At 39.3% G+C, this 26776-nt stretch overlaps 6 protein-coding genes across 7 annotated transcripts in view; all 6 read right to left on the reverse strand.

Annotated features, from left to right (window-relative positions):
* Positions 1–6043, reverse strand: part of LOC117574201 (dopamine receptor 1) — a 31384-nt gene extending 25341 nt beyond the window's left edge. For both annotated transcript variants that reach the window (XM_034257906.2, XM_034257905.2), the window contains exon 1: positions 5414–6043. In XM_034257906.2, coding sequence (XP_034113797.1) covers positions 5414–5728 — 315 coding nt within the window. In that variant the 5' untranslated portion in view covers positions 5729–6043. The remainder of the gene's footprint in view (positions 1–5413) is intronic.
* A 1003-nt stretch (positions 6044–7046) lies between these two features.
* On the reverse strand, positions 7047–10577 carry LOC117574202 (putative serine protease 42). Its single transcript, XM_034257907.2, has 4 exons — positions 10273–10577; positions 9275–9440; positions 8553–9216; positions 7047–7580 (listed from the first exon to the last, which is right to left on the reverse strand). Exons 1-4 carry the CDS (start codon positions 10492–10494, stop codon positions 7154–7156), a joined length of 1479 nt encoding a protein of 492 aa, XP_034113798.1. The 5' UTR covers positions 10495–10577; the 3' UTR covers positions 7047–7153.
* A 173-nt stretch (positions 10578–10750) lies between these two features.
* Positions 10751–12985, reverse strand: LOC117574203 (serine protease gd). The gene is made up of 4 exons (XM_034257908.2): positions 12662–12985; positions 12140–12305; positions 11425–12082; positions 10751–11365 (listed from the first exon to the last, which is right to left on the reverse strand). The coding sequence occupies exons 1-4, from the start codon at positions 12866–12868 to the stop codon at positions 10954–10956; spliced, it is 1443 nt and encodes a 480-aa protein (XP_034113799.1). The 5' UTR covers positions 12869–12985; the 3' UTR covers positions 10751–10953.
* Positions 12986–13675: 690 nt separating this feature from the next.
* On the reverse strand, positions 13676–16907 carry LOC117575070 (proclotting enzyme). Its single transcript, XM_034259161.2, has 4 exons — positions 16607–16907; positions 16383–16548; positions 14785–15583; positions 13676–14141 (listed from the first exon to the last, which is right to left on the reverse strand). Exons 1-4 carry the CDS (start codon positions 16817–16819, stop codon positions 13730–13732), a joined length of 1590 nt encoding a protein of 529 aa, XP_034115052.1. The 5' UTR covers positions 16820–16907; the 3' UTR covers positions 13676–13729.
* Positions 16908–17104: 197 nt separating this feature from the next.
* On the reverse strand, positions 17105–20855 carry LOC117575071 (serine protease gd). The gene is made up of 3 exons (XM_034259162.2): positions 20592–20855; positions 20350–20521; positions 17105–18547 (listed from the first exon to the last, which is right to left on the reverse strand). Exons 1-3 carry the CDS (start codon positions 20805–20807, stop codon positions 17502–17504), a joined length of 1434 nt encoding a protein of 477 aa, XP_034115053.1. The 5' UTR covers positions 20808–20855; the 3' UTR covers positions 17105–17501.
* Positions 20856–22060: 1205 nt separating this feature from the next.
* LOC117575072 (uncharacterized) lies at positions 22061–23039 on the reverse strand. The gene has a single exon (XM_034259163.2). The coding sequence runs from the start codon at positions 22968–22970 to the stop codon at positions 22107–22109; it is 864 nt and encodes a 287-aa protein (XP_034115054.1). The 5' UTR covers positions 22971–23039; the 3' UTR covers positions 22061–22106.
* Between the last annotated feature and the right edge of the window lie 3737 nt (positions 23040–26776).

Genomic DNA, 26776 nt, shown 5'->3' on the forward strand with positions numbered 1-26776 from the left:
AATTCTAAATCTGCTGCCAAATTCTTTTCAAGCTTTGCTTCAATAGGTTTATAAAAATCTTGTCTAAAATAGAAATAGAGTTCTTCTTTTCCTCTTTTTAAAAAAATAATGTCTCTTTTAGGTCAGTTAAATTGCTGGTGATAAATCTCCGCATGCTTAGATAGTCTTCTTATCAGCTTTCGTTATTTTTTTTTATAACATACTCTTAAGCCCATCACACGGTTGAGTTAAACCTTTAGCCTGCCGCTAGTCGCATGTAATCGCTCATTGTTGCGCAGCGCAATTACATGCTCAACTTGCAACACACAACACACAGCTTTAACTTGCAACTGCCGCACGCCTTACGACGAATAGAGCAATGCCAACAACAACAAATCCAACAACACGACCATAAAAAAATGTAATGAAAGTAGCAAACGTAGAATAACAAAGAAGAAAGGGAGAAAAAAAGAACTGAAAAGACGGCGCACATTTTATGGCCAATAAAACGGGAGCCTTTTTGGGTTTATTGAAACCCTTGGACTGTGCGCATTGAAAAATCTTTAGCTGCCCTCTGACTCCAGCGAGAACGGAAATGCAGACAACATAAAAATCAGAAATTACCTGCCATTTTCATTTGCCAGACTGACTCACACACATTCATACTCTAGTGAATAGACAGATATCATGTAGTGTGCAATTATATGCCAACACGTATACAAACATATTGCGGCTACTGTGGTTCAGCATAATGGGAAATCTGAGGTGCAAAAGCAACAGAGACTGAGCAAACACACACATTACTGCAGCTGGCCAACAACTTATTTGAGCAACTGTGTGTGTGTTTGCATTCCCTTTTGCGGTTTATATTTGTGACCCAATTTATGGTCAGTCTGCTCCCAAAGCGAGACGCTCATTTATTTTGCGGCTGTTCCCATAATAAGGCTGCCAGCCAACTGCCAACTGCCAACTTCACTCACACTCAGACTCCACTCGGATACTGGCCAAATTGCTGCTGGTCGTATTTAATTCCAGCTAATTAAATTCAATTGCTGAGCTTTGACTTTTTGTCAAGTGCGAATTAATGTTTGATTTTATTGAAATACATATTTTTCACTTTCGTATACACTCGCAAAAGGCAAAAGAAATGTCACATTAAAAATGCAACTCATTTATGATATAAATTATTAAACACTTGATTGTTTTTATCAAATTCAAGAACTGGCGAATCATTGATAATTTTATAAATTATCAAGCAGCAAGAAATATTTGTTTCAAATAAATAATTGTGTATTTATTTCAGTTAAGACCAACTTTGTATTAGACACACATATTTTTATCAAATTGAAATGCTACGTTTTCGAAATTACTCAGTGATAATTTAAGAGTGTAAAATATAATTTCATCAATGAACATTTTTGTATATACTCGCAAAAGGCAGCAGAATCTTTGGATAAAATACCCTGATCATATATTATCATATTGAACTGGTAAAAGTATAGAAATATAGTTTTATAAATGGACAATTTTTTATTTAGGTTAACTCATTATGTTTTTATAATTTTTAACTAAATTAAATTACTTAATTTAAGAATAAATTAATGCTGTGAAGATTTAAAAATCTGCATATTAAACACTTATTTATTTCTATGAATTTTAACTGATATATTTACTAAATTGAATTTACTTAATCAAAAATAAGATAAGCCTTTTGAATATAATTTTATAAATAAAAAACTTAGACGTATGTATAATACAAATTATATAAGAAACACATATTTATTTTCATCAAAGCGAACAGTTAGAATTACTAAATTTAATTTACTTTATCAGTGAAAAAATGATTACTGTGATATGACATTTTTTTAATAAACAACTTTTTATTTATTTCCCCTCAAAATTACTTTCAAGGGTATTCAAAAAGAAGCTGTTCCAATGAGAAGCCTCAGTGCTATTGTAATGCGTATTTTCATAATCTAGTCAAAGGGAAACTCATGCAGAAAATGAGCAATTATTGCACGAGACAACAGAGATTAATTACAATAATGGAATTTAGTTAATTCGAACACATACTAATGCAAATTGAAACTTGTACATATTATGAACAAATCGTAGCAATAAATTGTTATGTGAACAATTACAAGTTAAGCGAACATTTTGCACAAATTCCGTTTCGGGGGTGTTGTAATCAATATCCTTAATCACACCCAGGCAGCGACACGCCCACTTTTGCCATCGCCCATGATGTAATCCTAATCGAAAATGTCGACAAATTATTGGCGGAAATGTTTGCACATTTCAATTGTCCAACCATGTGTGTGAGAGTGTGTGTAAATGTGTGAGTGTGTGCCTAACAATGGCTGTTGGTCAATAGAATCAACAGAGAATAGCTATGGTGATTGTAGAGACAGACAGAGACAGAGAGGGAGAGAGAGGGAGAGTCGAGAGAGATGTTGAATGGGAGCAATCAGTGCGTTGGCATGCCAAAAGCAACAATACTTAATGCTATTAATATTTTATTATTATTACTCGACTATGCAAAGGCCCCTGAACAATGGCAAACGAAAACTTTTCATGCAAACTTGCTTCCGGGCAATAGAAAATACGGAATTAAATCCAAACATACGACGACAACAACAATGTCATGCATGTGTGCGTGTGTATTTGTGCAAGGCAACTGTAAATGTCGGTCAAGTGGATTAATAATTCAATTAGATGGCACAACACGTCGTATGCGTTATGTGCTTATCTCAACAATTGGCACTGGCAATGGCAATGCACACGAAAAACCCCATTAAAATCAGCACTATGTTGACTAAATAATGGCTGGAGATGGAAGAGAGAGGGAGATAGAAAGAGAGAGAGATAGAAAGAGAGAGGGAACTAAGAAGTTGACCCAATTGAATTATCAACATCAACAAAATTTCCGCATATTACTGCAAATGTTTATAAATTAGTTAAAAATCTATTTATGCGGAAAAATGTTAAACGATATCTTTCCCCCATTTTCCTGTTTAGTATGTTGCACGTTCGTGTGTGTGTGTGTGTGTTGCAAGCGCCTTTGCTATGCGCTGCACGCCAACTTACGTGCTATTTTATTATTTACATTCGATTGGAAAGTTAAACGTGCGAACAGCTGAGCATAGTGCAAAACTTTATCGTCAGTCTCTCGACTATTGGTAACTGATATGGCGGCTATATAGTAATATAAATATATATATTTATTCAACATTCTGTGAGCACGTAAATTTTTCGTTTCGTTTTTCCCGAAAATAAAGGATAAAGTTTTTGGCATACCTGTGCGCCAAATCAACTTCTCTCTTCTCACACCTGGCTTCCCTTCTCCCCGATTTAGTGCACCCTTTTCAAAAGTGGATTATGCATCAATATATAGCTATATATATATTACACACACACACACACACACATACGTATCTAACGAGTGTATCTGTGGGAAAAGTTTCACATGTGCGTGGCGTCTGCTAATGAGCCTGGCATTCATTTTCATTTAGCAGCTGCCAACTGAGAAATATATAATAAGATAAATAGTAAGGAATGAAAAGTTTCTCCTGCTCTATTCAACCGTTTTTCATAATTACTTCTATTAAATACATTTCAAATGGGTTTTGATGTGAGTGCTAATTGTCTGCACAAATGGCTTCAGGTTGCGCAAATACTTTATGAAGATTGAGTTGGTTGATTTAAGCTCACACGCAAACTTATACGTATAAAAATTAATAATGATTAACTGCACACATAACTTGATTAAAGTGCAAAAGTAGAACGAGAAAAAATCAGCAGACAAATTATAAGCTTAACACGGCATTATTTAATTATTATTAAAGCTTACACGTTTGACATATCATTGAAACATTTTTAATTCCATTGAAAGCCGAGATTGACCAATAATTTGCCAGTTAAACTGTGTAAGCGATTAACACGCATCGAACGTTAATTAATCATATTTAAAGATTGTAGCACCGAAAGCAGAAATTAATGACATCAAAAATAGATAGAAGTTTCCTTTTGTTTGACTCCGGTTTTGACAACTTATTAGGGCATCAATGGTAGGTGGAAGGGAATGCTAGTGTCTGATATTTATTACACATACGCACCATAAACCACATGCAATCGGGCAACAATGTTGAAGGATATGAGCGCGTGTGTAATAAAAATGAAGTTCATAAAAGCTTCTTTGCTGACGGTTAACGGGTGATGGCGCTTAACTGATGGCTTCTGGCACACTCGCAGTCGCAAACCGATCAAACAGTAAATTACAAGAGCATCCGAAGCTAGCACACAACAACGAGGACAAAACCTGTGCAATTCCTGTCTGTAAAGGTGAATCTTTTTTTATACCCGCTACGCATAAGATAGAAGGGTATTATGACTTTGTGACTGCAAGAAATGTATGAAACAGGCAGAAGGAGCCATTTCTGTCCACATAAAGTATACATTCTGTCTGTCCGTCTGTCGGTCTGTCCGTCCTTAGTAATACCTAGATCTCAGAGACTATAAGAGATCCAATTTTTTCGTTAACACTTCTAATGTTTGCACGCAGTTAAAGTTTGTTTCTAATTTTAGTCACGCCCACTTTCTTAGGGAAAACGCCTACTTACTACGGCTATTTGATTGACAATATGGTACATTTTACACTATTTTCGAAATAATATGGCACAAAAATACTAAAAATATACTGAATGCTATATTTTATATACTGGCATAGTACTACATTAAAAATAAACCAGAACGTTGTACTCTATCAATGTACCAAATATAGTATTTGGTATATTTTTAGTATTTTCGGTATATTAATTTGGTATATTTTTAAATTAATACCGCATGGTGTTGCTTTAATTTAAATTGGAGAACGAATATCCACACTATAATCGAAATAATGTACCACAAAAATACTAAAAATATACTGAATACTATATTTTATATACCGACATAATACTACGTTCAAAATATACCAGAACGGAGTACTGTATCAATATATCAAACATAGTATTTGGTATATTTTTAGTATTTTCGGTAAATTAATTTAGTATATTTTTAAATTAATTATACCGTTTGATTATAGCGTTCTTACTTGTTTTAGTATTTTTGAGGTAATTTGGTATATTTGAATTTAGTATATTTTAAAATGAATACTGCCCTGTTTTGCTTTCATTCACAATGGATAACAAGTATTCTAAAGTCAAGCACACTCGACTGTAGCTTTCTTACTTGTTTGTTTTTTTTTGTGCACGCTAAAGGATAATTTTTACGAGCTCGCTCCTATGGACATAAAGCTTGAATCCAGAAACCAATAACCGAATGCACAATCGATGCCCAAGGAGAGCACATAAATTCACAGTGACAGAGACCCAATTTCCTCCCTTCTACTTCCTCCTCCTCCCTCATTTTCGTACTGTGTTGCTGTTTTACTCACCGTGGTGCCGTCATAGCCATTTGTCAGCAGTTGAATGTCGATTTCAAAATCCTGATCCACTTTCGCAGTTGTCAGCTGAAGCGGCAGGTGATCGGCGGCCAATAGCAGCGTGCTGTGGTTGCGACGGTTGCTGCCATTGCCAGCATCCTCACTGGATAGTTGTAAGCTATGGTTGGTGGCTTTGATGATGCCACCGCCAACGCTGCTGCTGCCGATGCTGATGCTGCTGCCTTGACTGCTGGCTGCTGCTGTTGCTGCCGCTGCAGCTGCGGCAAGTGCTGCAATGGCCGTTGCGGCGCTCACGGCATTTGTCATGCTGTGAATGCTTTTTGGTTTGATGGTTGCCTCGAGGGGAAAGTTAAATGAAATGCGAATTTCGAGCACACAATCACTTGACCAAAGTCCCAGTGCCTATGCTATTGTCGCGGTTGCAGTTGCTGTTGCTGTTGCTGCTGTTGCTGGTTGTGGTTGAGTCGGTGCGCTTTTCAATCTCGTCGACAACAATTCACCAGGCAACTGGAGCATGGCATTCCTAGTTTGTATTATTTGTATTTCAGCAAATGTGCCATCGATAAGCATTTAAAGCACTTTTCACTGTGGGCGGTCCAAGGAAACACAGAAGAAGCTGCTGCTGCTTCATGCAGCACATGCATTTTCCATTTGCCATGCAAAACGCAAATCGTCGCCTAGTCAACAACGTCATGCCACATTTTGCACAAGCGGAAATTGCATATTTTCAACAGCTTTACCCGAATGCACAGTCATTTGTTATTAGGCCAAGACGTGACTATGTTTTTTTTTTTTGTTGTTGCTGTTGCTGTTGCTGTTGTACTGAGTCTGGACACGCCTTGCGGAGCAATCACGCCAATTATCAAATTGGGCACACAAATTGGACAAACAGAGAAAAAGTCGAGAAACGTGATATGAATCGATTTATGATGTTTTGAGTTTACTTTTGCTTTTCCCGCGCGATAACAGCGATAACGATTGATCGACACACGCACGCACACTCACTCGCACACACACACACACTCACGCAGGCAGGCACACACACACGCGTTGCCTCTATTGTTGCTGCTTGTGTTGGGAACTATTGGGAGCTGCTGCTGCTTCTGATGTTGCCGCGCCGAACTGTGAACTGTGCGAATTGAAGGCTGAACGTTGACTGTCCGTTAAGAGGCACGCACGAAGCGAACTCTCTCGAGCGTACCGAGCGGGTAGCCAAGGAATGCCGTGCGTTCATTTGCCAGCGCCGTACGGTATGCAACAAATTTTGTAGCGATTTCATACGCGACTAATTTCGAAGTCCAACGACGCGATTCAACAGGATGTGCGATTTAGTTCGTACTCCAAGCGTACAAACTGCGCAGCGCATGTCTAAGAGAGAGAGAGAGCTTTACCACACACCGAGAGAGAGGGAGAGTTGAGTTGAGAGAACGCTTCAAGCACCTGTTGTTCCATTGACGCGTTTCGTGCGCGTTTTGCGCGCGTTTTTGTTGAGTGAGTCGCTCGCAATTTAGCCTCATTACCGCCTCGTACCGCGCCCAAGTGTGACAGACAGAAGTGCATGTAATGAAAGTAAATTGCCAGACGCTGACAAATTGCACTTGCACAGCAATTTTTCAATTTCCAATTTTTCGTCTAAGGCTAAGGCTAGCATTTATTTTGGCACACAATACGAAAGCACTTTGACTCTCATTCTCTTCTCTATCACAACTTAAGCACATAATCTTCTACTACCTAGAACCAGATATTCTGGCGCAGCCAAGTGATGTGCCTGGCCAGATCAGTGTAGATCACAGGCTGCGTCAGATCACAACGATTCGCCAGCCTCTGTCCAGCGGAGATGACGCCACGCAGCAGCCACACATCATGTTCCTGCAACATGAGTCCGCCTCCTGAGTCCCCTGAACAGGGACCCGCTCCCTGCTTGTTGCTGGCACAAATAGTTCGGTCTGTCACCCGACTCGTGCTCTCAGGTGATTTGAGACCTCGTATGCATTCCGATTCGGTGACAATATCCGTGTCCGTCATCTTGGCAATGCGTGTGTTCGCGTTGCCCAACTCATCAGCACCCCAGCCAGCTACGTAGGAGACGTGTCCCGATTCCAGCTGCAACCGATAATTCTCGTTCCACAGGCAAATCGGTTTGATGAAGTCGCCAAAGCTGCAAAAGGTAAATGACAAATCATTGTGTTAATTTAAATGTATAAAAAAATTGGTTAGATATTGTTTACACTTTTGGATAATCAATTTCTATCCCTGCTTAATAAATATCATTACTTATTTTGAACGTAATTCTACAAATTGTTTTTATGTGAATCATGTACATGATTTGCAATTTGTGAATTGGCAAATTGAATTGGTAAAACACGTTTAATGAATTAATAAAACCAATCAAAAACCGTTTCATTTGTCAAGTAAAAATATATATACTAAAGTATATCAATTTAATTGTCTGTTCGTTAAAAAACTTTCAAAACCTTTCAAAAATTACCAATTATTACTCAGTTCTCTTTTGTCTGTCCATTGTTTAATGAATCTCTAAATTTAATTCTTAAATTAATTAAAAATTAAAAATTAACAAGTCTTGTTATCGTAATAAATATTTCAGCACTATATCTAGTCTATAAACTTAAAACAAATCTTGTGAATCTATGTATTCATAAGCTCAATTGTAGCATAGATTTTAACTGCCTTCACACAATATCTATGTTGAGTTATAATTTATTGACCTTGGCTAATAAGTATTAAGTATTCAATAGGAGTCTAAATGGTAGACAGAGAAGCAGATGGACAAAAGACCAATAGGATAAGTATAGATGTTAGTGCTGAACATATAATAGGCTAGCAGTACTAGATACATAATAGTATGACAAGGCTAGCGATATTCTAACATTAGCATAGCTAAAACAAAAGTAGATTTAAGTACTGTTAGGATATGACATATGTAATACGATTCTAAAAGTAGTATCGGGTAGTTTATGTTCTCGAATTAAATAAAGTGGACCTGCGTTCACAATACCTTCTTACACATTTGATAACTAATTTACGATTAGCATTAAGTTAATTATTCTCTTCTTCTCTCGTATTTCAACTATTTTGAACTGCATATAAATTGAATATGTTGCAAACTCACCTCACTGGCGATGACATGCGCAACAGCGCTATATCCGCATCCGTGAAGTTGTCCGGCGTGTACTCCTGGTGGATAATCAGAGTAGAGACCTGTCGCAGTTCCCCTTCCGACACCAGATCAAGTGTGTTGCGACCCAGCGAAACAGCAGCTCGACTCGCTGGCAGATCGCGGCTGCCAAAGCGGAAGCAATGCGCTGCTGTGAGCACGGTCGAGGCAGAGATGAGAGTGCCACCGCAGAAGAAAGAGATGCCGTTCTCCACACGCTCGAAGAGTGCCACCATCCAAGGCAACTGACCACGTGCCACTTGAGCGCCATGGAAGATCAGTGGCGAGGTGATCGCCTTCTCCCGACCACAAATATCATTCAGTTGCGAGAGACTTTGGCCACCAGTCGAGGGTCGAGGACGAGAAGCAGGTGGAAGAGTTGGAGCAGGTCTGGGAGCAACAGTTGGGGCAGGTCTTGGCGGAGCAGGCGGTGATAGAGGCGGGGCAGGTTGTGGCACTGGCTGACGAATTTCCGGTATTTGTTCTTGCTGCCAAACGGGTCGAGGTTGAGGTTGAGGTCTTGAAAATTGTGGCGGCAACTGCGGTTGCACGCTGAACAAAGGAACTGTGTTCGAGCGCAGCGAATGCGAAAGCGACAAAGTTACACTGCTTGGAGGATCTGCAACAAAGAAGGAGTTAAGAATGTTTAAGAGACTATTAATTCCCAATTCACTCACAAGGCGTGGCTCTGCAGACGACGACGTCGTTGATCGTCAGTTGCGTCAGCTTGGGCAACACTCCGGGTGTGGGAAAGTCCACGCGATAAAGTATAGGACGTCCATTCCGCAGATTAAACTTGACTGTCTCCTCGTCATCCCAAAGTGACAGGCTGCCAACGTAGTTCTGCAAAATTGAGAGGAATTCAATTACTGACAGGGATTAATTCGATTCCCCGACTTATGTATGTTTGTAATTCCCGATTTGTCACTTTAGAAATTATTCAACGAGTGACATTAAATGAAAAGAATTTATATGGTCAGCGACGACGATATCCATCTATAAATCAAACTGGTAAAACCAAACACCTCTGCGGTTTTATTATTAGCACAACAACAACACACAAGCCAGATTTATAGCAGCAGTGTAAACTTAATAACCCAAACAAATGACAACAAACCGGTCGCACAACTTTGAGAACTAAAGCTAGACAGCGCGAGAAAGAGAGAGAGAGAGAAAGAGAGAGAGAGAGTGGGAAAGGGAAAGATAGAGGCAGAGAGAGGAAGAAATCTGCGTAATATCATCTATTAGAATTCATATTATTCAATCTAAACAAATGCAAACAACGCGTGGACTTGACTAAATTCACAGCTACAACACTGACATTAGCATAGGAAAATAAATAACTGAACTCAAATCAAGCAGAGACGAAGCTTGAATACTCTGAGAAATGTTTGAGGAATATTTTTAACAAAGAAAGGAAAATAATCATGTTGATAATACCAAAAGTTATGCTAATTTATGGGCACTTTTTATTTTGTTTAGCATTCATCTATATTTAATGGAGTGTTTGATTAATTAAGTCAAGAGCAACTATTGTTTTGCTCTTCTGGGGAAATTCAACAAATCAGCAATGCAATCTACGTTTGAGGTCAATGAGTGATAAGAGCTGAAATGCATTGCTGATGTAATTCAACTAAATCCCTAGAATGCAGTTTTTCCCAATCGAATTACTCACCGATCCCAGGTGACCGCGTTGGGAGAACTCCACTTGCAGCACATTATCCTGATAGCGTGGATCGTGTTGCATTGTAATACGACCCACGAACTCCCGATTGTAGGACAAATACTCAAAGTACTGTGGACAAGCGATAGGCGGCACCTGTTGTGTGTTTGTTTCAGATACTGTTAACAGCAAAAAAGTCCCCAGAATGGCGGGCAGTCTTAGTAGCTGTTTCATATTTATTAGTCTATAAAAATAACACTCAATTTCCGACGCGAACACAATGCCGACCACATTCAAAGAGCACAAAGCGATGACTGTTCGCCAGCAGCTTGGCAATCGATGTGAATTGATCAGCGATCAGACTTCCAAGTCTCTCTCTCTCTCTCTCTCTTAGTTAGAGCTCTCGCTCTCCCTTTGTTATTGTTGCTCACATTTATACACAATGAAAAGGCTTCATTTCTTTTTTGTTAGCGAGATTAATCGTATACTATATTATTGCATATGTTTTTTATTATTGTCAATGAGCTTGTTTTCAGACTTGACTATTTGCATATTAAGTATACGCTAATGACGTATACGCCGCGTGGATCTAGCGTCACTCTATTAAACAGTTGCTTATTTGATTTAACTACAAACTACAGAAAGAATTTCATTCTCTTTTGGCATTGCTGTGTGAGGGGGAACTGGGCTGGATTATTGCCACATATTCTGACGCACCCAGGCAATGTGCTTGGCCACATCGGTGTAGACAGTCGGTCTGCTCAAATCGCAAGTGTTCTCCTTACGCACTCCTGAAGAAATGACAGCTCTCAACAGCCAGACGTCGTTCTCACGCAGCATTAAACCGCCGCCTCCATCGCTGGCACAAGGTCCTGTACCTGATTTCTTGGCACACAACGTATTCGATTGCACTAGGCGACCTGGCAGCTCACGCAGACAGTTCGGTTCAGTGACAATGTCCACATCGGTTAGCTTGGACAACTGAGTGTTTACATTCCCATTCTCATCCGCTCCCCAGCCGGCAACATAGGCTTTGTAGCCTGACGCCAGCTGCAGCGGAAAGCTCTCGCTCCACAAGCAAATGGGCACAATGTAATCACTGAAACTAAGCAGAGAAAAGAAATTTGAAATAGAGTTCTAAAGATGACATTATGGCCAACTTACGTCACAGCCGTTGACATGCGTATGAGCACGAGATCGGCTTTAGTAAAGTCCGCAATTTGATACTGATCGTGAATGAGCAATTGCGACACATCTTTGAGTTCACCGTCGGAGATCACATCGATGGTATTCCGTCCCAGTGAGACGACAGTGTTTCTGGCCTGCAAATCGCGTCCAGGACTGCGGAAGCAATGTGCCGCCGAGATCACAGTTGAGGAGGAGAGCAAAGTGCCGCCGCAGAAGAACTGCAGAGCATGTTCCTCATTGCGTTCGAAGAGACCCACCAGCCAAGGTAGTTGACCACGTTCCAGCGTTTGGCCACGAAAAATGAGCGGCGTTAAGACAGCTCTTTCCTTGCCACAAATTTCACTCACAGGCAATGAGATCTTCGGCTCCACACTATTGCTAATCTCGGGCAAAGGTTGAGGTTGAAATTGAGGTTGAGGTTGCACTTGTATCGTTGGTTGTGTTGCGAATTGTAGAAAACTACGTTGAGTTGTTGTTTGTGGCTCTGTGCCTAAAAAGAAATCTGTGCTGTTGAAGAAGTCCTGCTGAGCAGGCTGCAATTGCCACTGCGGTCTTGTTTGTGGCCTAAATGAAAGTGGAGTCAGTGAAGAACGCAGCGAGTGGGTCAAAGAGATCGCAGTGCGGGGACGTCCATCTGTAAATTTCGAATTGTGATAATTGGTTAAGACTGAAAATAAGCGCGATTACTCACACTGGGAACCACTGCAGAGCACCAGATTGTTGAGCTTAATCTGTGTCAGTTTGGGTGGATCGTCGGGTATGGGAAAGTCGACACGATAGTTGATGGGTTCACCTCTGCGTATGTTTGCCTTCGTGGTTTCCTGATCATCCCAAAGTGATAAGCTGCCCACATAACTCTGAAAAGAGTGAAGAAATATAGAAATTAGATAAAGTAGAGCATAGTTATTGATTTCTTTTAAAGTGTATTTATGCGTCGCTGCAGTTTGAGCACAACTTCAGGGGATTTACAATACGCTTGGTAAAACCAAATGAAAGCGTTACCTCAAACTGGTTGCTGGGCACAAAGAGAAATACCTACATAAAAAGGGAGACACACTCTTAACACAATAACTGAGCCGAATTCTCTCGCATTGATATAGTAAATAAAACATTTAATATGTTGACTAAGTAAATTTTCAAAGTGCGGGGTCATTGATAAGCCGATTCTCAACTATGCTGTTAATTGCAACTAGAAAATATTCTATTTACTTACAAATTGGTAAGCTCCGCGCTGTGAGAAGTCAACAACTACATTATTAACTTCGTACAGTGGATCGTGATATAGCTTAAGGCGTCCAATAAACTGTCCATTGAATGAGAGATAGTTAAAATATTGCGGACACGGTATAGACGGCAATTGTTGAGCTGCATTTAGCGATAACGTGCAAAACAATAACAGCAATAATAGTTGCGTCTCCATTGAAAAAAAGTACGTATAATTGCACTGATAATCACAACAAGCTAATCTCAAACGAGCGTCTAAGTAGAGCACAACTTGTTGACGAACCTCACGCTCTGAGAATCGAGCTGCGAATGAATTGCGTTTACTTCTGGCCATTTAAAGACAATCTCAGCGATCGATCAGAGAGCTGAGCTCTTCCCATGTGAAACCGGATAGTTCCCAAGCATTCGCATTCGCATTCGCATCTCATTCAATCAATTCAATTTGTGAGCTGTGCCACTTGTAACTATCAACAATTTTATGGGCATTTATCACTTCATTAAGTGGCAAGCTAATTTTAGAATATAAATAATAAAACTAAAAGATCGAATACAAAATTCGCAATTGGTTAGCTTTTAAAGTAGCTGTTGAAAAATATAATAAAAATTGAATCTTCTTAAGTAAGGAATTTCCTAAAAATGATAGAATAGAATGTTTTGTTTTTTTTGAAGTAAGGAATTCCCTCAAATTGAGTATGGAATATTTTATTTGTTTTATTTTATTCGTATCAAAAATTTAATTACTTGAAGAAGCGCATTTGCTAGTCGTTAGAATTCGCTGGGAATTTGCTTGTTATTGATCATATAAATATTAAATTCCCTGCGTTTAGTGTTTGTATTTAAATGCTGTCATAATACGTAGTTAACATTATAATTTGTCTGTATGACGACGTTATAATGTTATTATTGATTTCCCCAACAAATGCATCTGCCTCAGCACGTGTTGTCTTATCAACGCCCTCAAATTGAGTTACATCAATCGTAAGTATTTAATAGATGATTTATTTAATTTATTATTTATTTACATTAATTAATATGTCACTTTTATTATTTATTTACATTAATTCAAGTTCTCGCGTATCCAAGCATCATGCTTAGATAAGTCGCAATATAGCACATATTGATTGAGATTGCAATGACCAATCGAGCTCCGCTCCCCCTGAGACACAATACCCCGAAGTAGCCAACGATTGTTGCGCTTCATCATCAAACCTCCGCCAGAATCGCCAAGACAAGGACCAGAGCCATCCAAGTTGCCAGCACACATGATGCGCTCCATGACCCGCGGCACTTTCCACTTGCGAGCACATTCCGTCTCGTTGGCAATATTGGCCTCGACGACACGTGGAAAGCGGGTCAGCGAGTTGCCCATCTCATCTCTTCCCCAGCCGGCAACAGTTCCAATTTCAGTGGTAACTTCGCTCTCCGTTGCTTTTTCCCAGAGGCAAATCGGACGTATGATGTCGTTGAAACTACGAATAGTTCATTTAATGTAAAAACAAGTAAGAAAGTTACAGTCGAGTGTGCTCGACTGTAAGATACCCGCTACCCATTTTGAATAAAAGCAAAATATTGTGGTACTTTTTTAAATATACCAAAAGTACAAAAATACTAAAAAAAAATATACCGAATAGTATTTTTGTCATACCGATATAGTACCACATTCAAAATATACCATGCAAAAGTATTTTTTTAATAACTTCCATAATTTTTGTCTGATCGCAACCAATTAAGGAATCACAACTACTATAAATATTATTGTACATACCAAAATTCGCAGCTCTAGCTCTAAAGTTACGCTTGTTATTCGATTTTTTTGATTTAAGGAGGCGGAAGTGGGCGTGGCAAAAATTTGAAACAATCTTGATCTGCGTGCAAACATAACAAATGCTGTCGAAAAAAAATTATAGCTCCATCTCTTATAGTCTCTGAGATCCAGTGTTTCACACGGACAGACGGACATGGCTAGATCGTCTCGGCTATTGATGCTGATCAAGTATATATACTTTATAAGGTCGCAGATGCCTCCATCTACCTGTTCCATACATTTCCTGTCGGCACAAAGTTATAATACCCTTCTACCCTATGGGTCGCGGGTATAATTAATCAGCTTACATGATAGGGCGATCTAGAGTGACCAACGCCAAGTCTGCATCGGGCTGCGTTTGCGGTAGAGATGAATAATCCGGATGCGTTAGAATGCGCACAACATCACGTCCCTGTTCGCCATCCTCGTGGTAATTATCAAGATCATATCGACCTATGGAAACCACGACGCGATCCTCCTTCATCTTGTAGACGCAATGCCCTGCTGTGATGACCATTGTGGCCGAGATAAGGGATCCTCCACACTTGAAGGCCAAGGCAAAGTGTTCCTTGTGGAAAATAGCCGCAAGCCAGGGATACTGACCCCTGGGAAATGCTCTGCCGCGCTGTATAAAAGGTGTGGTTGAGCCTTCCTCGCCGCAAGAAAAGAATGACGTTCGCTGATTAAAACGCGACGCTGTCGATATCACTGGAGGAGCAGGTGTAATGGCTGCCACTGTGGTTGTTGTTTGTGTGGAAGTCGAAGCTGGCCAGGAAATTTCTCGGGAGACTACGGGCCCATCTACCCAGCTGACGAATGGCTTATCTAAAGCTTTATGCATTACATCTGATGAATCTCGAGGTGGCAGCGGTGTAATTACTTGTACTCCGGTCGAGGAAGAAGAGACAAAAGGGGGTGCCGGTTCGAGCCAGGCGCTCTGGTATTGAGGAACTCTCTCTCCAGATAGATGCTCTCCCGTATTCTTATTCTCCACAAAGGATGTGTCTCCTCTCACGCTATTAAACCAGGGAGGCGACTTCGTTTGAGCTCCTCCAACGTCGTAAAAAATCACAAAAAAGCGATTGGCAAAAGAGGAGGGTGACGGATCTAAAGCACGAGAATAACTATATAATTATAACAAGTAGGAAAGTCTAGTCTTTTAAATAAAAGCTAATACTAAATACTAAAAATACTGAACACTAAAAAAACCAAAGTCTATATTTTGTATACTGATATACTAAATTATACTAAAAGCTACATAAAATAATCAAAATAATTAAAGCAACTATGTGGTATTATTCTTAAAATATACAAAATTAATATACTTAAAAAATACTAAAATATAACGAAGACTTCGTAAATTAGAATACTAAAATAATTCAAGGGCAATATTTGGTATATTGAAATACTAAAATATACTGTCTATATTAGGTATATTATTATAATAATAAAGAATAATATTGATTAAATCAAAACAGTGCGGCATTCTTGATAAAATATACCAAATTACTCTACCGAATCAATATAGTGGAAAAAACGAAATATACAAAATATACCGAAGATAATATTCGGTATATTTAAATACTGAAATATACCAAAGCTACTTGGAATATTGAAATACTAAAATTTATCGAAGAATGCAAAATATACCAGACAGACAACTATTATAGCTCTAACTGTTGTAGTCTGTGAAGTCTGTGTGCTCATATGGATATCAAGATGACTATATTGTCTTGACTCTTGACGCTGATTTACAATCTATGTATATACTTAATGTGGTCGCAGATGCTTTCATTTGCTTCTTACATATGTCCATAAGTACATTAACTGTATGCCCAAAATTATAATACCGTATTACACTTTGGGTAGCGACTCTAACAATTTCAGTTGTTAGGAGATTACTCACAATCGTCGGCTTTGCAGAACGTTGCATTGTTCAGCTTGACGCCCGTCAGTTTAGGCAACAAGCCGCTGCCATTTGGCGAAAGACTTAAACGAAATTTTCCAGGCCGAGAGCTGCTCTGCACGGTGTCACTATCCGGATATGGCAGCAATGAACCCACAGCATTTGGCTGGAAATGGAATGTCAATGTCACTGATAACGACATATATCAATATATTAATTCTTACTCTATCATCGTCGCGTTGTGTAAAGCTCACTTCGACGTGATTGAGGCCTTGTTGCAACTGAATCGTCACTTCACCGTGAAAACTGTTAAATCCGGATTGCACATATTGGAAGAGGAAAGGACACGGGTTGTCCGGTAATCGTTGGCCAACGGAAAGTGTCAACAGCAGCGACACTTGCAGCAAATGAAGATAGAGGAGCAGCAACGAGCTCATCGCGAGCTTTTAGCCAAAAACAAATTATGACGTACTCCAATTTGCACTTTTAACACTAATTGATCAGTGCACACGCGACAAGCGCCAATCGCTGAATACAACTAACTAGACGCTTGCTAAACACGGTCTGAGTATCTCGATAAGTTTTCCGGCTCAGTTGAGTCAGTATGTAAAATGCAAACTGGAAATACCGCTTCAACTTTAAAGTGAAATGAGAGAGCGAATAAATGCATCTAATATGCAAGCAAGAAAATACTACTTGAGATTATTTAAATAATAAAACTATTATGTTGAATAGGCAAATATAATTTAAATTGCTTAATGATGTATTATAAAAAAACGAATATTTTAGTAAATGTTAGTTTGATTAATCTGCAAAATTTCTGGAATTGTTTATTGCTCAGTTCTCTTCAACTAATATTTCTTGATTGTTTTGCAACTTTTTCTTAATATAATTTAAAATTTAAATCTAGACTGCTTCACTTTAAATGCAAGAATTTACAATCTTAACTCTAGCATATAAAATCTGTATGTTTTGCTGGGAATTTCAGCACAATTTTCTTGCTAATTTCTCCCTGTGTATGCTCCCATGCTCTCCCGCTCATTGTTCCGCTAGATAAACATTACTAGTTAAACAGGCAGCGCTTTTGTTTATTGTCATAACTTATTTGTAACTGTCTTTCTATCTGACCACATTCTGCTCAATCCAGCTGAGATGCCTCGCCACATCGCAGTAGATGACGTAGCGCGATAAATCGCAACTATTGCCGGCACGCTGAGCCAACGAGACGATGCCTCGCACCATCCACCGATTGTTGCGCAGCACCATCAACCCACCGCCCGAATCCCCAAGACACGGTCCATGCCCCTGACTGTTGCCGGCGCAGAGCGTGCGTGGCGTTAAGAAGTCCTTGGCCGTGACCATTTCGCGTAGACATTCCTCCCGGGAGACGGGTCGCACATTGACTGTGGTGGGGAAACGTGTTGGCTTCAGCGAGCTATCGATGCCCCAACCGGCGACGGCCGTCTGTTCGCTCTCATCGATGCCCAGCGTGGTGCTGCTCGTCCACAGGCAGATGGGACGCACATACGAGTTGTAGACCACATGTTCAGTTAGCACCAAGAGACCCACATCCGAATCGGGCACCAGATTGCCCACAAAATCCGGATGTGTACGCACACTCTCCACGGCCATCAGTGTGGCATCTCGTTCCGGATGCAAAGTGACATCGTGGCGTCCCACATACACGCGCAACTGAGCCGGCGTCATGCCGTAAATGCAGTGTGCCGCCGTAATTACCGTGCGTCCCGATATCAATGTCGTCACACACTTGTACACCAGCTCAATCTTGGTGGGATCCATGTTGGTGTCATGATAGAGTGCGGCCAGCCACGGGAACCGTCCACGTGGTACATTCTCGCCGCCAATCTGCAGACCAATGAATCCCTCCACTCCGCACTCTGTTTCTGTTGGTGTGGGGTCTTTGCGTGTCTCGACAATTACCACAGGTTTCCTCGTTGTTATTTTGGACAAGAACGGATTGCCAGTGGAAAATTGACTGGGAGCAGGCTGTACTTGTACTGGAGGTTTGGGACGTTGTTTTTGGGGCATTGGAGGTAGAAGTTCGGTTGTGGGACGTTGCACTGTAGCTGTTGTGGGACGCACAGCCAAATTGCCAGACACAGCCATGTGCAGATCACGAGTTGATGTCGACGATGGGGGGCCATCTGAAGGAAATAAAATATAAGACATTTATAAGAGTAGTTTTAATAGAGTAGTTAAAACAAATATTAAATAAAATTAAAAACAATTGAGAAAGCTACAAAACAAAACAGTGTGGTTATATTCTTGAAATATGCAAAATAAATATACCGAAAAAATACTACAACATAGAGCTATACTATTTCTATTAATACATACCAAATAAATATACTTAAAGTACTTAAATGTGTCGATATGCTATTTACATTAAAGGATGACATATACAGAAATATACTAAAAAGGGCAATATACCAAATAAATATACTGAAAAATACTACAACATAGCGATATACTATTTCTATTAATATTATATATACCAATTAAATATACTTAAAATTCTAAAATGTATCGATATGCTATTTACATTAAAGGATGCCTTATACATAAATATACTGAAAAGGTGTAATATGTTAAATAAATATACTGAAAAAATACTACAACATAGCGATACACTATTACTATTAATATATACCAAATAAATATACTTAAAATACTAAAATGTGTCGATATGCTATTTACATTAAAGGATGACATATACGTAAATATACTGAAATGGTGTAATATGACAAATAAATATACTGAAAAAATACTAAAATGTGTCGATATGCTGTTAAAATTTAAAGACACCAAATAGATACACTAAAAAATTATAATATATTTATATGCTATTATATGATATTTACCTCCAAAAAATATACTGAGTAATTATTTAAATACATCGATTTACTATTACATTTATAAAATATCAAACAAATATACTGTAAAAATACTAAAAAAAATACCAATATACTATCTCATATAAAATATTCTAACAAAATAAATAACACCCTACTGCAGCATCCTTTTTTGTTATTATTTTTTAAATGAATTCTACAATTTTTATCTCACCAGCGATTCTACTAGTAACGAGTATAATAATTATTTCCAAGAGTTTACCACTATATGTACATAGAAAAATACTCTAACTAATTTAGTTGGCTCATCTCATTTCAGCTTCTTTACTTCTGACCTAACATACGATATTTGCAAAATGTTGCTTGCTAATTTCAATGAATCAAATCAGAATTACTCTAAGAATGTAAATCCCTTTTATCACCTACATTTCAAGAGTATCTCATTTCATTTCAGCTTCTTGTGTGGCTTGCGCACTTTACAATCAATTAATAATTAACATACTCAGTTCATAAACAATTTTGTAACTGTTGTGATGTGATGCGTCCGTAATACCCCAACAGCTTTGTCATTGACTCTCGCAGCAATTGCAAAGCAAATCATTAATTAATAGGTATTGAAACGGATATGTGAAACCAGTAATTGAATTACACAAGTCATAAGCTCAGTCAAGACATTCAAACAAATGAATTATGAATACAAGATTTATATTGCTACTGCACAAAAAGAACAGAAGCTGATCAGACACTTTACTTTATTTACTTGGTAAATATTTAGTCGATTAAAGAATTTTCTAATTACTGCTGCTAAATTTTTGAGAATTAACGCACTTTTTTTGCCAGCAAATTTAATTTTCAAAGAAGAAAAGTACGTGGAATAAAAAGTCACCAAAAACAAAGTTCAGCACTGAACAATTATTGACAACAACTGTTGATCTCAGTGACTGCTTTGGCCTAGGGCCTTTTTTCACTGGAAGCTGACTCCCTAACGCTGTTTTTTTTATGTTCTTCATTAATATTCGCAAGTGGCTGCAATCAATCAAAGCCTCATTTGGGATTTCTAAGCACCATTTGTCAATATTCAAACAATTACTCACATTTATTCGCTGTGCAAATGATATGTCCATTGACCTGCACCTGTATTAGCTTCGGCAGCTCCTCCCGATAGTCATCGAAGTACACAAAAGCCTGTGCACTGTAGCCAGCACGTATGCGATCAAAAGCTGTCTCCTTATCCGGATACGGGGCCATAGAACTCACACTGCCCGACTGCAAAAGAGAGGCAAAATGCTTGAGTTAGACAAAACTGATAAGCACGTGGAGAATGTGCAATACTTACCTCTGAACCCCTCGAGCTAAACACCATTCGCATGTTGACATCGTAGACGCCATCTGAGCCGGGATTGAGATGTCCAATCAGGCGTCCATCCCTGCGTGCGTAGGTAAAGATGCTGTTGCAGGGATTCGGAGGTGCACCCTGGGGCTCTGCAAAGCGTAGACAAAGACCAAACAAGGTGAGGGTCAGCAGCTGTTGTAGCGCAGCTCCGTTTGCCATCTGAGAACAACTGTTGCTGATAGCGTAACGTTCAGTCGAGAACTGAGCTACGCAGCTTGCCAATCAATTGCTGGCATCGCATCATAACCGATTGATCTCTGTCAGTCGCTCGCTCTCTCAGCTTTAATCTCTACTGCGTTCTCTTCTATTTGCTGCGGACAGGTTTTGCTCGGGCTTTGCCCAAGTCAAGATTCCCCTCTCATCCAGAAATTGAGCGACGATGTTGCCGGTTCATGGGTCACATGAATTTATAGAAATAGTTGGATGTATCACATCTGTTCTATATAGTATACGCAAAACAACAAAACTACTTGAATGAAACGTGCTTTCACTCTAATCAGCTTACGGCGCTTTTTGTTTATGTTTTGATATTTGTTGGCTCTCTCACTCATGAAACTGGTTTATGAACTAGCTGCGATTCGCTCGCAACGAGTTGAGCGCAAAAAACCGCGAATTGTTTATGCCGCATATTTATAGTAAGTACGTCAGGGGTATTCCCCTCGTCTTCCACAGTTCTCACCTTACTCATCATCATCGACAGCAGCCACAGCCGCAGCTCTTATCTCCCGCTGCCATTGATTAAAAAGAGAGACAGAGAGAGAACTTTGCAATTCGCTTATTAGAAGGCAAACTTAAAGATGCTATCACACGAGACACCAACAACGCAACTTTTAATATGCTAAAGCAAAAATATATTGTGAATTATGGTACACAACTTCGTGTATATATGTGTGTGCGTACTTGTTTAAGTAGCAAAAACTTTTAACAACAATAAACGCACACAAACTCGATTTTTAGCTGAAGGAGCAACACAGCCAGCCAGAGGACGCACAGGACTTGTGCTGTTGCCATTGTTGTGCTGACTTTTCGAGGGTTTCCTTTTTTCGCACAGCAACTTTTATAATCAGTTGGCAAGTTTGTTAAGCTTTTGTGGTAATTTGTTGGGGATTTCGCGTAAATTTCATTCGTTTTGCCAAATAACTGAGAATGAAATACGTTCGCCTCCCCTCTCTCTCTCTCTTACATCGAACGCAACCTTTGTTGGCCAAGTTTAATGGCCTCAAACACTTCTCGACACGTCCATTGAGACATACACATCCGACCAATTTGACGGCAGCACAAGGTTCAATTGCTTCCTGCCTGCAGGCAGGAAGTGCATGTTCAATGAAATTGCATTTGAATGGCAGCAGCAACAGCTGCAGAGCCGACATTAATTGGCACCATTAGGCAGTCAAATGGAAACCTCAATTGGCTGCCAATCGCACAACTCAAGTGAGTCGACTTTATTGAACTTGAACTTTACATGCTGCGTAAAATTTTGTAGGTATCGCAAGTGCAGATACCGCGATAACGTGAAAAGACAAAAACAAACGCCTCGGCACAGTTCTTGAAGAGCTCTCGCTGTCGCGCCTCCTTGAGGCCAGCACGCAATGAGCACTGCAACTCCTGGTGCCAAGTGTTGAGAGCACTCTCCTCCACCAACAGTGTGTGAAAGACATTCAGCAGCTGAATGTGCCGCTCGACACGTGGACAGCGAACCATCACCAGCATTTGCACATAGGGACGAAATTTGATCCAACGCTTCACATCTTCCACACAGATCTCCGAGCTGCAATCAATCAGCATCAACTTGCAGTTATAACGATAGATGGCCTCCAGCATTTGCATCTCCCGCTGGCATTGGAAATTGCGTTTAAGCTCAGCTGTGAGCATAAATCCAGTCTCATGCGAAGGCGTCTGCATGGTCCACGGATATTTGCGATTGGCAAAGTTGTAGGCCAACTTCTGGCGACGTTCGCGTTGCTTCCGCAGCTGCTTCACCTGCTTGTACACCGGCTTGATGCCCAGTGAACCGCAGTTTTCGTAATCCATAAGAGCAGCGGCAGTTGGTTGTTCGGCAGCTGCATCAACTTCCTTGACAGCCTCCAAATTCTGTTCTTCTTCTCGCTTGGCAGCGCCGCAACAGTGCAAATCATCCGGCGTCGCATAGCCGGGGTAACCCACCTTACTCAACATCCCATGCCAATGTATCTGATCGAATGGCTTACAAGGTACAAAATACTCTTTCGATTCACTAACCAACTCACACTTATTCTCGTTAAGTATCAGTGGCCACAGAGTATCAAAGAAATCACTATCCACGGGATTAGCATCGGCATCCATGTCGAGTGTACTTTCAATTTTTTATAATACGAATGACAACAAGTGCTTCTCGTATTGTCTCTAACTGACATGAAAGGCATTTCATTCCCAAGTTGTGAGGCGTATGACGAGGCGTATGCGCAACAATTTCATTTTATTATCAGCGCATAAATCAGCTGCTGACTCGCATTCTGCTCGTTCCTCTCTCTCTGGACATTTGTTTATATTTTCACCAAATTTATGCACACTCACAGCAGCAGCAACAACAGCAACAACAGTAAGCGACAACAAGTGCAATTTGCGTAAATTTTATGCCATTTCCGTCGTAGGTAGTCGCCGATCGCCGCCATTTTATGAGCTCTGCGTCTGAGCTGTGCTTGATTTTATGAAGCAATGTTAGCACTGCAATATGTCCACGATTTTCATTATGTGGCATGGCATGCGGCACGCAGTGGGCGTGGCCGCGCCTCTCCCTTACCTATAGCATAGCGACTTTTGTTTGTATTTATTTCGCTTTTTTTCGGCCTGGGCTCATTAGCTTTTATGACTTTGATTTTATTGCCCTAAACACAGCAGAGAGAGAGAGAGAGAGAGAGAGAGAGAGCGTGGGAGAGACATTCCAGACATGATGGCCGATGGATATGTAACATGCAATTTACTTTAATATAAAGACAAACAAAAGTGAATAAGTTACTTACAGTTGGTGGAAGACAAAATACTCTAGGAAGTGGAAGTTTATTAAAAAGAGGCACTTTTAAATTAAAGTCACTTATTGTTAATAAAGAATGTTATTATAATTTAAAGAGCGCACACGCTACAATAAATATGCTGAACAGACTTAATAGAAACCCATAAAAATATACTTTAAAATTGTGCTATAAATAATGAATAATTTACTTAGAGTTTTTCGAGACGTAATATCCTAGAAAATGAAGGTTTAAAAAAAAAAGAATTACTTTTCTTTCGATCAGATATTTTAATTCAGTACTACATAAATATACAAAATATAGCCTTTGGCATATTTTTAGTAGTTTTGTGGTATATTAATTTGGTATATTTTAGCTGACTTGATCGAGAATCTGGTATATTTTGTTTTTTATTGAATATTCCGAGTGCATTACTATATCAATATACGAAATAAAACCTTTGGTATATTTTTAGTATTTTAGTGGTATATTAATTAGGTATATTTTAGTTGCTTTAACTGTCAGTCTGGTATATTGAGCACTATATGGTATACTTTGAATTTAATACTACACATATACCAAATATATCATTTGGTATATTTTCAACATTTTTTTTGGTATAGAAATTTGGCATATTTTAGTCACTTTGGCTGGCATCTGTATCAATATTCCAAATATAATCTTTGGTATATTTTTAGTATTTCTTGATTTATTAATTTGGTATATTTAAGCTTTAATACCGCACTGTTTTGCTTTTATTTGCTATGGGTAGCGAGTATCTCACAGTCGAGCACACTTTAATGAATCTTTCTTACTTGCTTCCATTTTTGAAGACCTGTTGTTGAGACTCAAAAAGAAACCATTTTAAAAATAATTGTAAATTGTGCTATAAATATCAACCAAATTTATGCTTCATATCACACAGTTTTTTGTGCCAATTATTCAGCTGAATTTCCATGAGAATTTCCAGCTAAATTTAATTTAAATCACAACGTTTTTGATATCGTTGCCTTTAATTATGCTGCGTGGAAGGCGTGATGGATGTATAAATACATGTATTTATTACAAAAGCACAACAAAGGGCATTGGCATTGTGTCGCATGTGTTGCATGCCGCGGGGCGTACGCTCTGGCAGACATTGCGTATACGCCGCGTGTGTGCAATAAATTTTGGGCCAAATCAATTGTGCGTGCTACTTTTAACGCGCCTCACTGACTAACTGACACGCCCATATGCCCCGCCCACCTGCTGCCCACAAATCGAATTCAAAATCAAACCCAAAAAACTCTTACTTTCATTTCATTTTTTTTGCCATGTATTTTTCTTCTTTGTTTTTTTTCTTGTTTGTTCGTTTTTGTTTTTTTGAGGGTTCGGTAAATTTATGGGCGCACAATTATTTCAAGTTCGCCGCCGCAGCAGAAATGTTCGGAATAAAATTTAGTGACGAATGCTTATTTTACGCTTCAGTTTTCAACAACTTATTGCAAATGTGATTTTCGTACGCACGCAACTCGACTGCGGCAACAGCTTTTCCTCTTTTTCTCCTTTTGCGGCGCGACGGTGCGAAAATTTGATTTGTGCCTCAAGGCAAAGGGAAAAGCAAATGCAGCAACAGGAGCAGGAGAAGCAGAAGCTGGCGTTTTAATTTAATTCTGTTTTGGGTTTTGGTTTCGACATGTGCAATGCAAGATTTATGGCAGACTGTTTAGCAACAACCCAAAATCGAAATGAATTTCATTGGAAATACTTTGCGAAAGAGCGAGAGATAAACTTGTGTGCTGACCACACTTAAAGTTGTAGGTAAAAAAATGTCAAATTGCTTGGAACAACATTTCTGTGAGCTATTAAAATTGCGACAAGAATTTCGCGACATTCGCCCGCCGGCAGTGAAATGTCAGACCCGAAAAGAATGTATAAAAATTTATTTCTGTATTTATTGCGCTTTATTGGGGCACTCAAGAAGCATCCAAAGTATTAGCGCAGAGAGATGTGGGGGAAAATAAAAACAGATGGCAAAACAACACAGCAGCAAGCAAACAAAAAGCAAAGACAAGTAAGATCCATATTGACATAAAAGCCAATCATTTTAAAATAGCTTTAAGCTGAGGCGACGACCAGCGAGCAGCAAAAAACATCAAAAGAAGAAAAACAACTAAGAAAAAAAGCAAAAATATGAAAAGACTCTGTCAAAATTTAAGAACATCTCGCGCAACGCAAAACCCAGGGAAGCCCAAGGGCTGGCTGGCTAGCTGCTTGGTTGGTTGGTTGGTTGGCCTTGCACGTCAACGAGAAAGTTTATTCAGTTATGCCATTGAGAACATCCCAAAAATAAAAAAGAAAAGCAAAAATAAAGTAACCACTGCAAACGAAGTCGTGGCAGCATTTATGTTGCAGTCACAGCCACAATATTATGCACTTTGATCCCTCGCCCGGTCGCCATTTTCCGCCACGTTGCCCCTTTGCATACGCTATCAAAAGGACGATTTTCGGTCGCAACGACTTTCCAATGCTGAAGCAAATGCTGCACAGAGTCAGAGTCTGATTCAACGCTGAAAACTCTTGGAAATCAATCAGATTATCATTCAAGCGGAAGGCGTTTGATTGATGTGCTCGATGCGTACATCAATCATCAAAAGGAGTCAAGTGCAATGTTCTTGCTTGGCCCTGAGGAATGAGATTGTGCGGGACATGTGTGTAATATAAGAGAACTTGTTTTAATGCATATTAAAACTGCAGTTCTTGGTCAATTATCAAAAGAATTTTTGCATATTTTTGATAACTTAAAATAACTTCAATTAATAGCACATTATTTTGACTAAATTCATCACGTTTATCTTTGAATTGCTTATGACTTTGATAGCCTTAAAAGGATTTAATTAGTTGGATAAAGATTTTACAGCCCTTACATTGAAAGAGTCATTTATGCTCTCATGTTCTGATATTATTTGAAGTGCAGTTCATTGATTATTTCCTATGAATTTAATACCCTTAATTGGAATCAATTAATTTCAGATCATTTTAAGCCATCACTTAAATATTGCTTATGACTTCTGACATTGCCTAAAAGGTATGGAACAAGTTGGAAAGTTGTACATTTTAAAAACTGGACATCATTGTCTATTAGCATTGCAATAAGCTTTG

The sequence above is a fragment of the Drosophila albomicans genome, chromosome 2R (genome assembly GCF_009650485.2).
Source record: "Drosophila albomicans strain 15112-1751.03 chromosome 2R, ASM965048v2, whole genome shotgun sequence".
Classification (NCBI taxonomy): Eukaryota; Metazoa; Arthropoda; class Insecta; order Diptera; family Drosophilidae; genus Drosophila; species Drosophila albomicans.

Coding starts and splice junctions, on each gene's coding strand:
- LOC117574202 (XM_034257907.2), bottom strand. CDS start 10,494: ATGAAACAGCTACTAAGACTGCCCGCCATTCTGGGGACTTTTTTGCTG. Junction 9,217..9,274: donor CGTCTGCAGAGCCACGCCTT/GTGAGTGAATTG, acceptor TCTTTGTTGCAG/ATCCTCCAAGCAGTGTAACT. Junction 7,581..8,552: donor CGCATGTCATCGCCAGTGAG/GTGAGTTTGCAA, acceptor TACCTTTTGCAG/CTTTGGCGACTTCATCAAAC.
- LOC117574203 (XM_034257908.2), bottom strand. CDS start 12,868: ATGGAGACGCAACTATTATTGCTGTTATTGTTTTGCACGTTATCGCTA. Junction 12,306..12,661: donor AGCGCGGAGCTTACCAATTT/GTAAGTAAATAG, acceptor CACTCTTTTCAG/AGTTATGTGGGCAGCTTATC. Junction 12,083..12,139: donor GCTCTGCAGTGGTTCCCAGT/GTGAGTAATCGC, acceptor CGAAATTTACAG/ATGGACGTCCCCGCACTGCG.
- LOC117575070 (XM_034259161.2), bottom strand. CDS start 16,819: ATGAGCTCGTTGCTGCTCCTCTATCTTCATTTGCTGCAAGTGTCGCTG. Junction 15,584..16,382: donor GTTCTGCAAAGCCGACGATT/GTGAGTAATCTC, acceptor CTCGTGCTTTAG/ATCCGTCACCCTCCTCTTTT. Junction 14,142..14,784: donor ACTCTAGATCGCCCTATCAT/GTAAGCTGATTA, acceptor AACTATTCGTAG/TTTCAACGACATCATACGTC.
- LOC117575071 (XM_034259162.2), bottom strand. CDS start 20,807: ATGGCAAACGGAGCTGCGCTACAACAGCTGCTGACCCTCACCTTGTTT. Junction 20,522..20,591: donor TTAGCTCGAGGGGTTCAGAG/GTAAGTATTGCA, acceptor TCTCTTTTGCAG/TCGGGCAGTGTGAGTTCTAT. Junction 18,548..20,349: donor CATTTGCACAGCGAATAAAT/GTGAGTAATTGT, acceptor TATTTCCTTCAG/ATGGCCCCCCATCGTCGACA.
- LOC117575072 (XM_034259163.2), bottom strand. CDS start 22,970: ATGGATGCCGATGCTAATCCCGTGGATAGTGATTTCTTTGATACTCTG.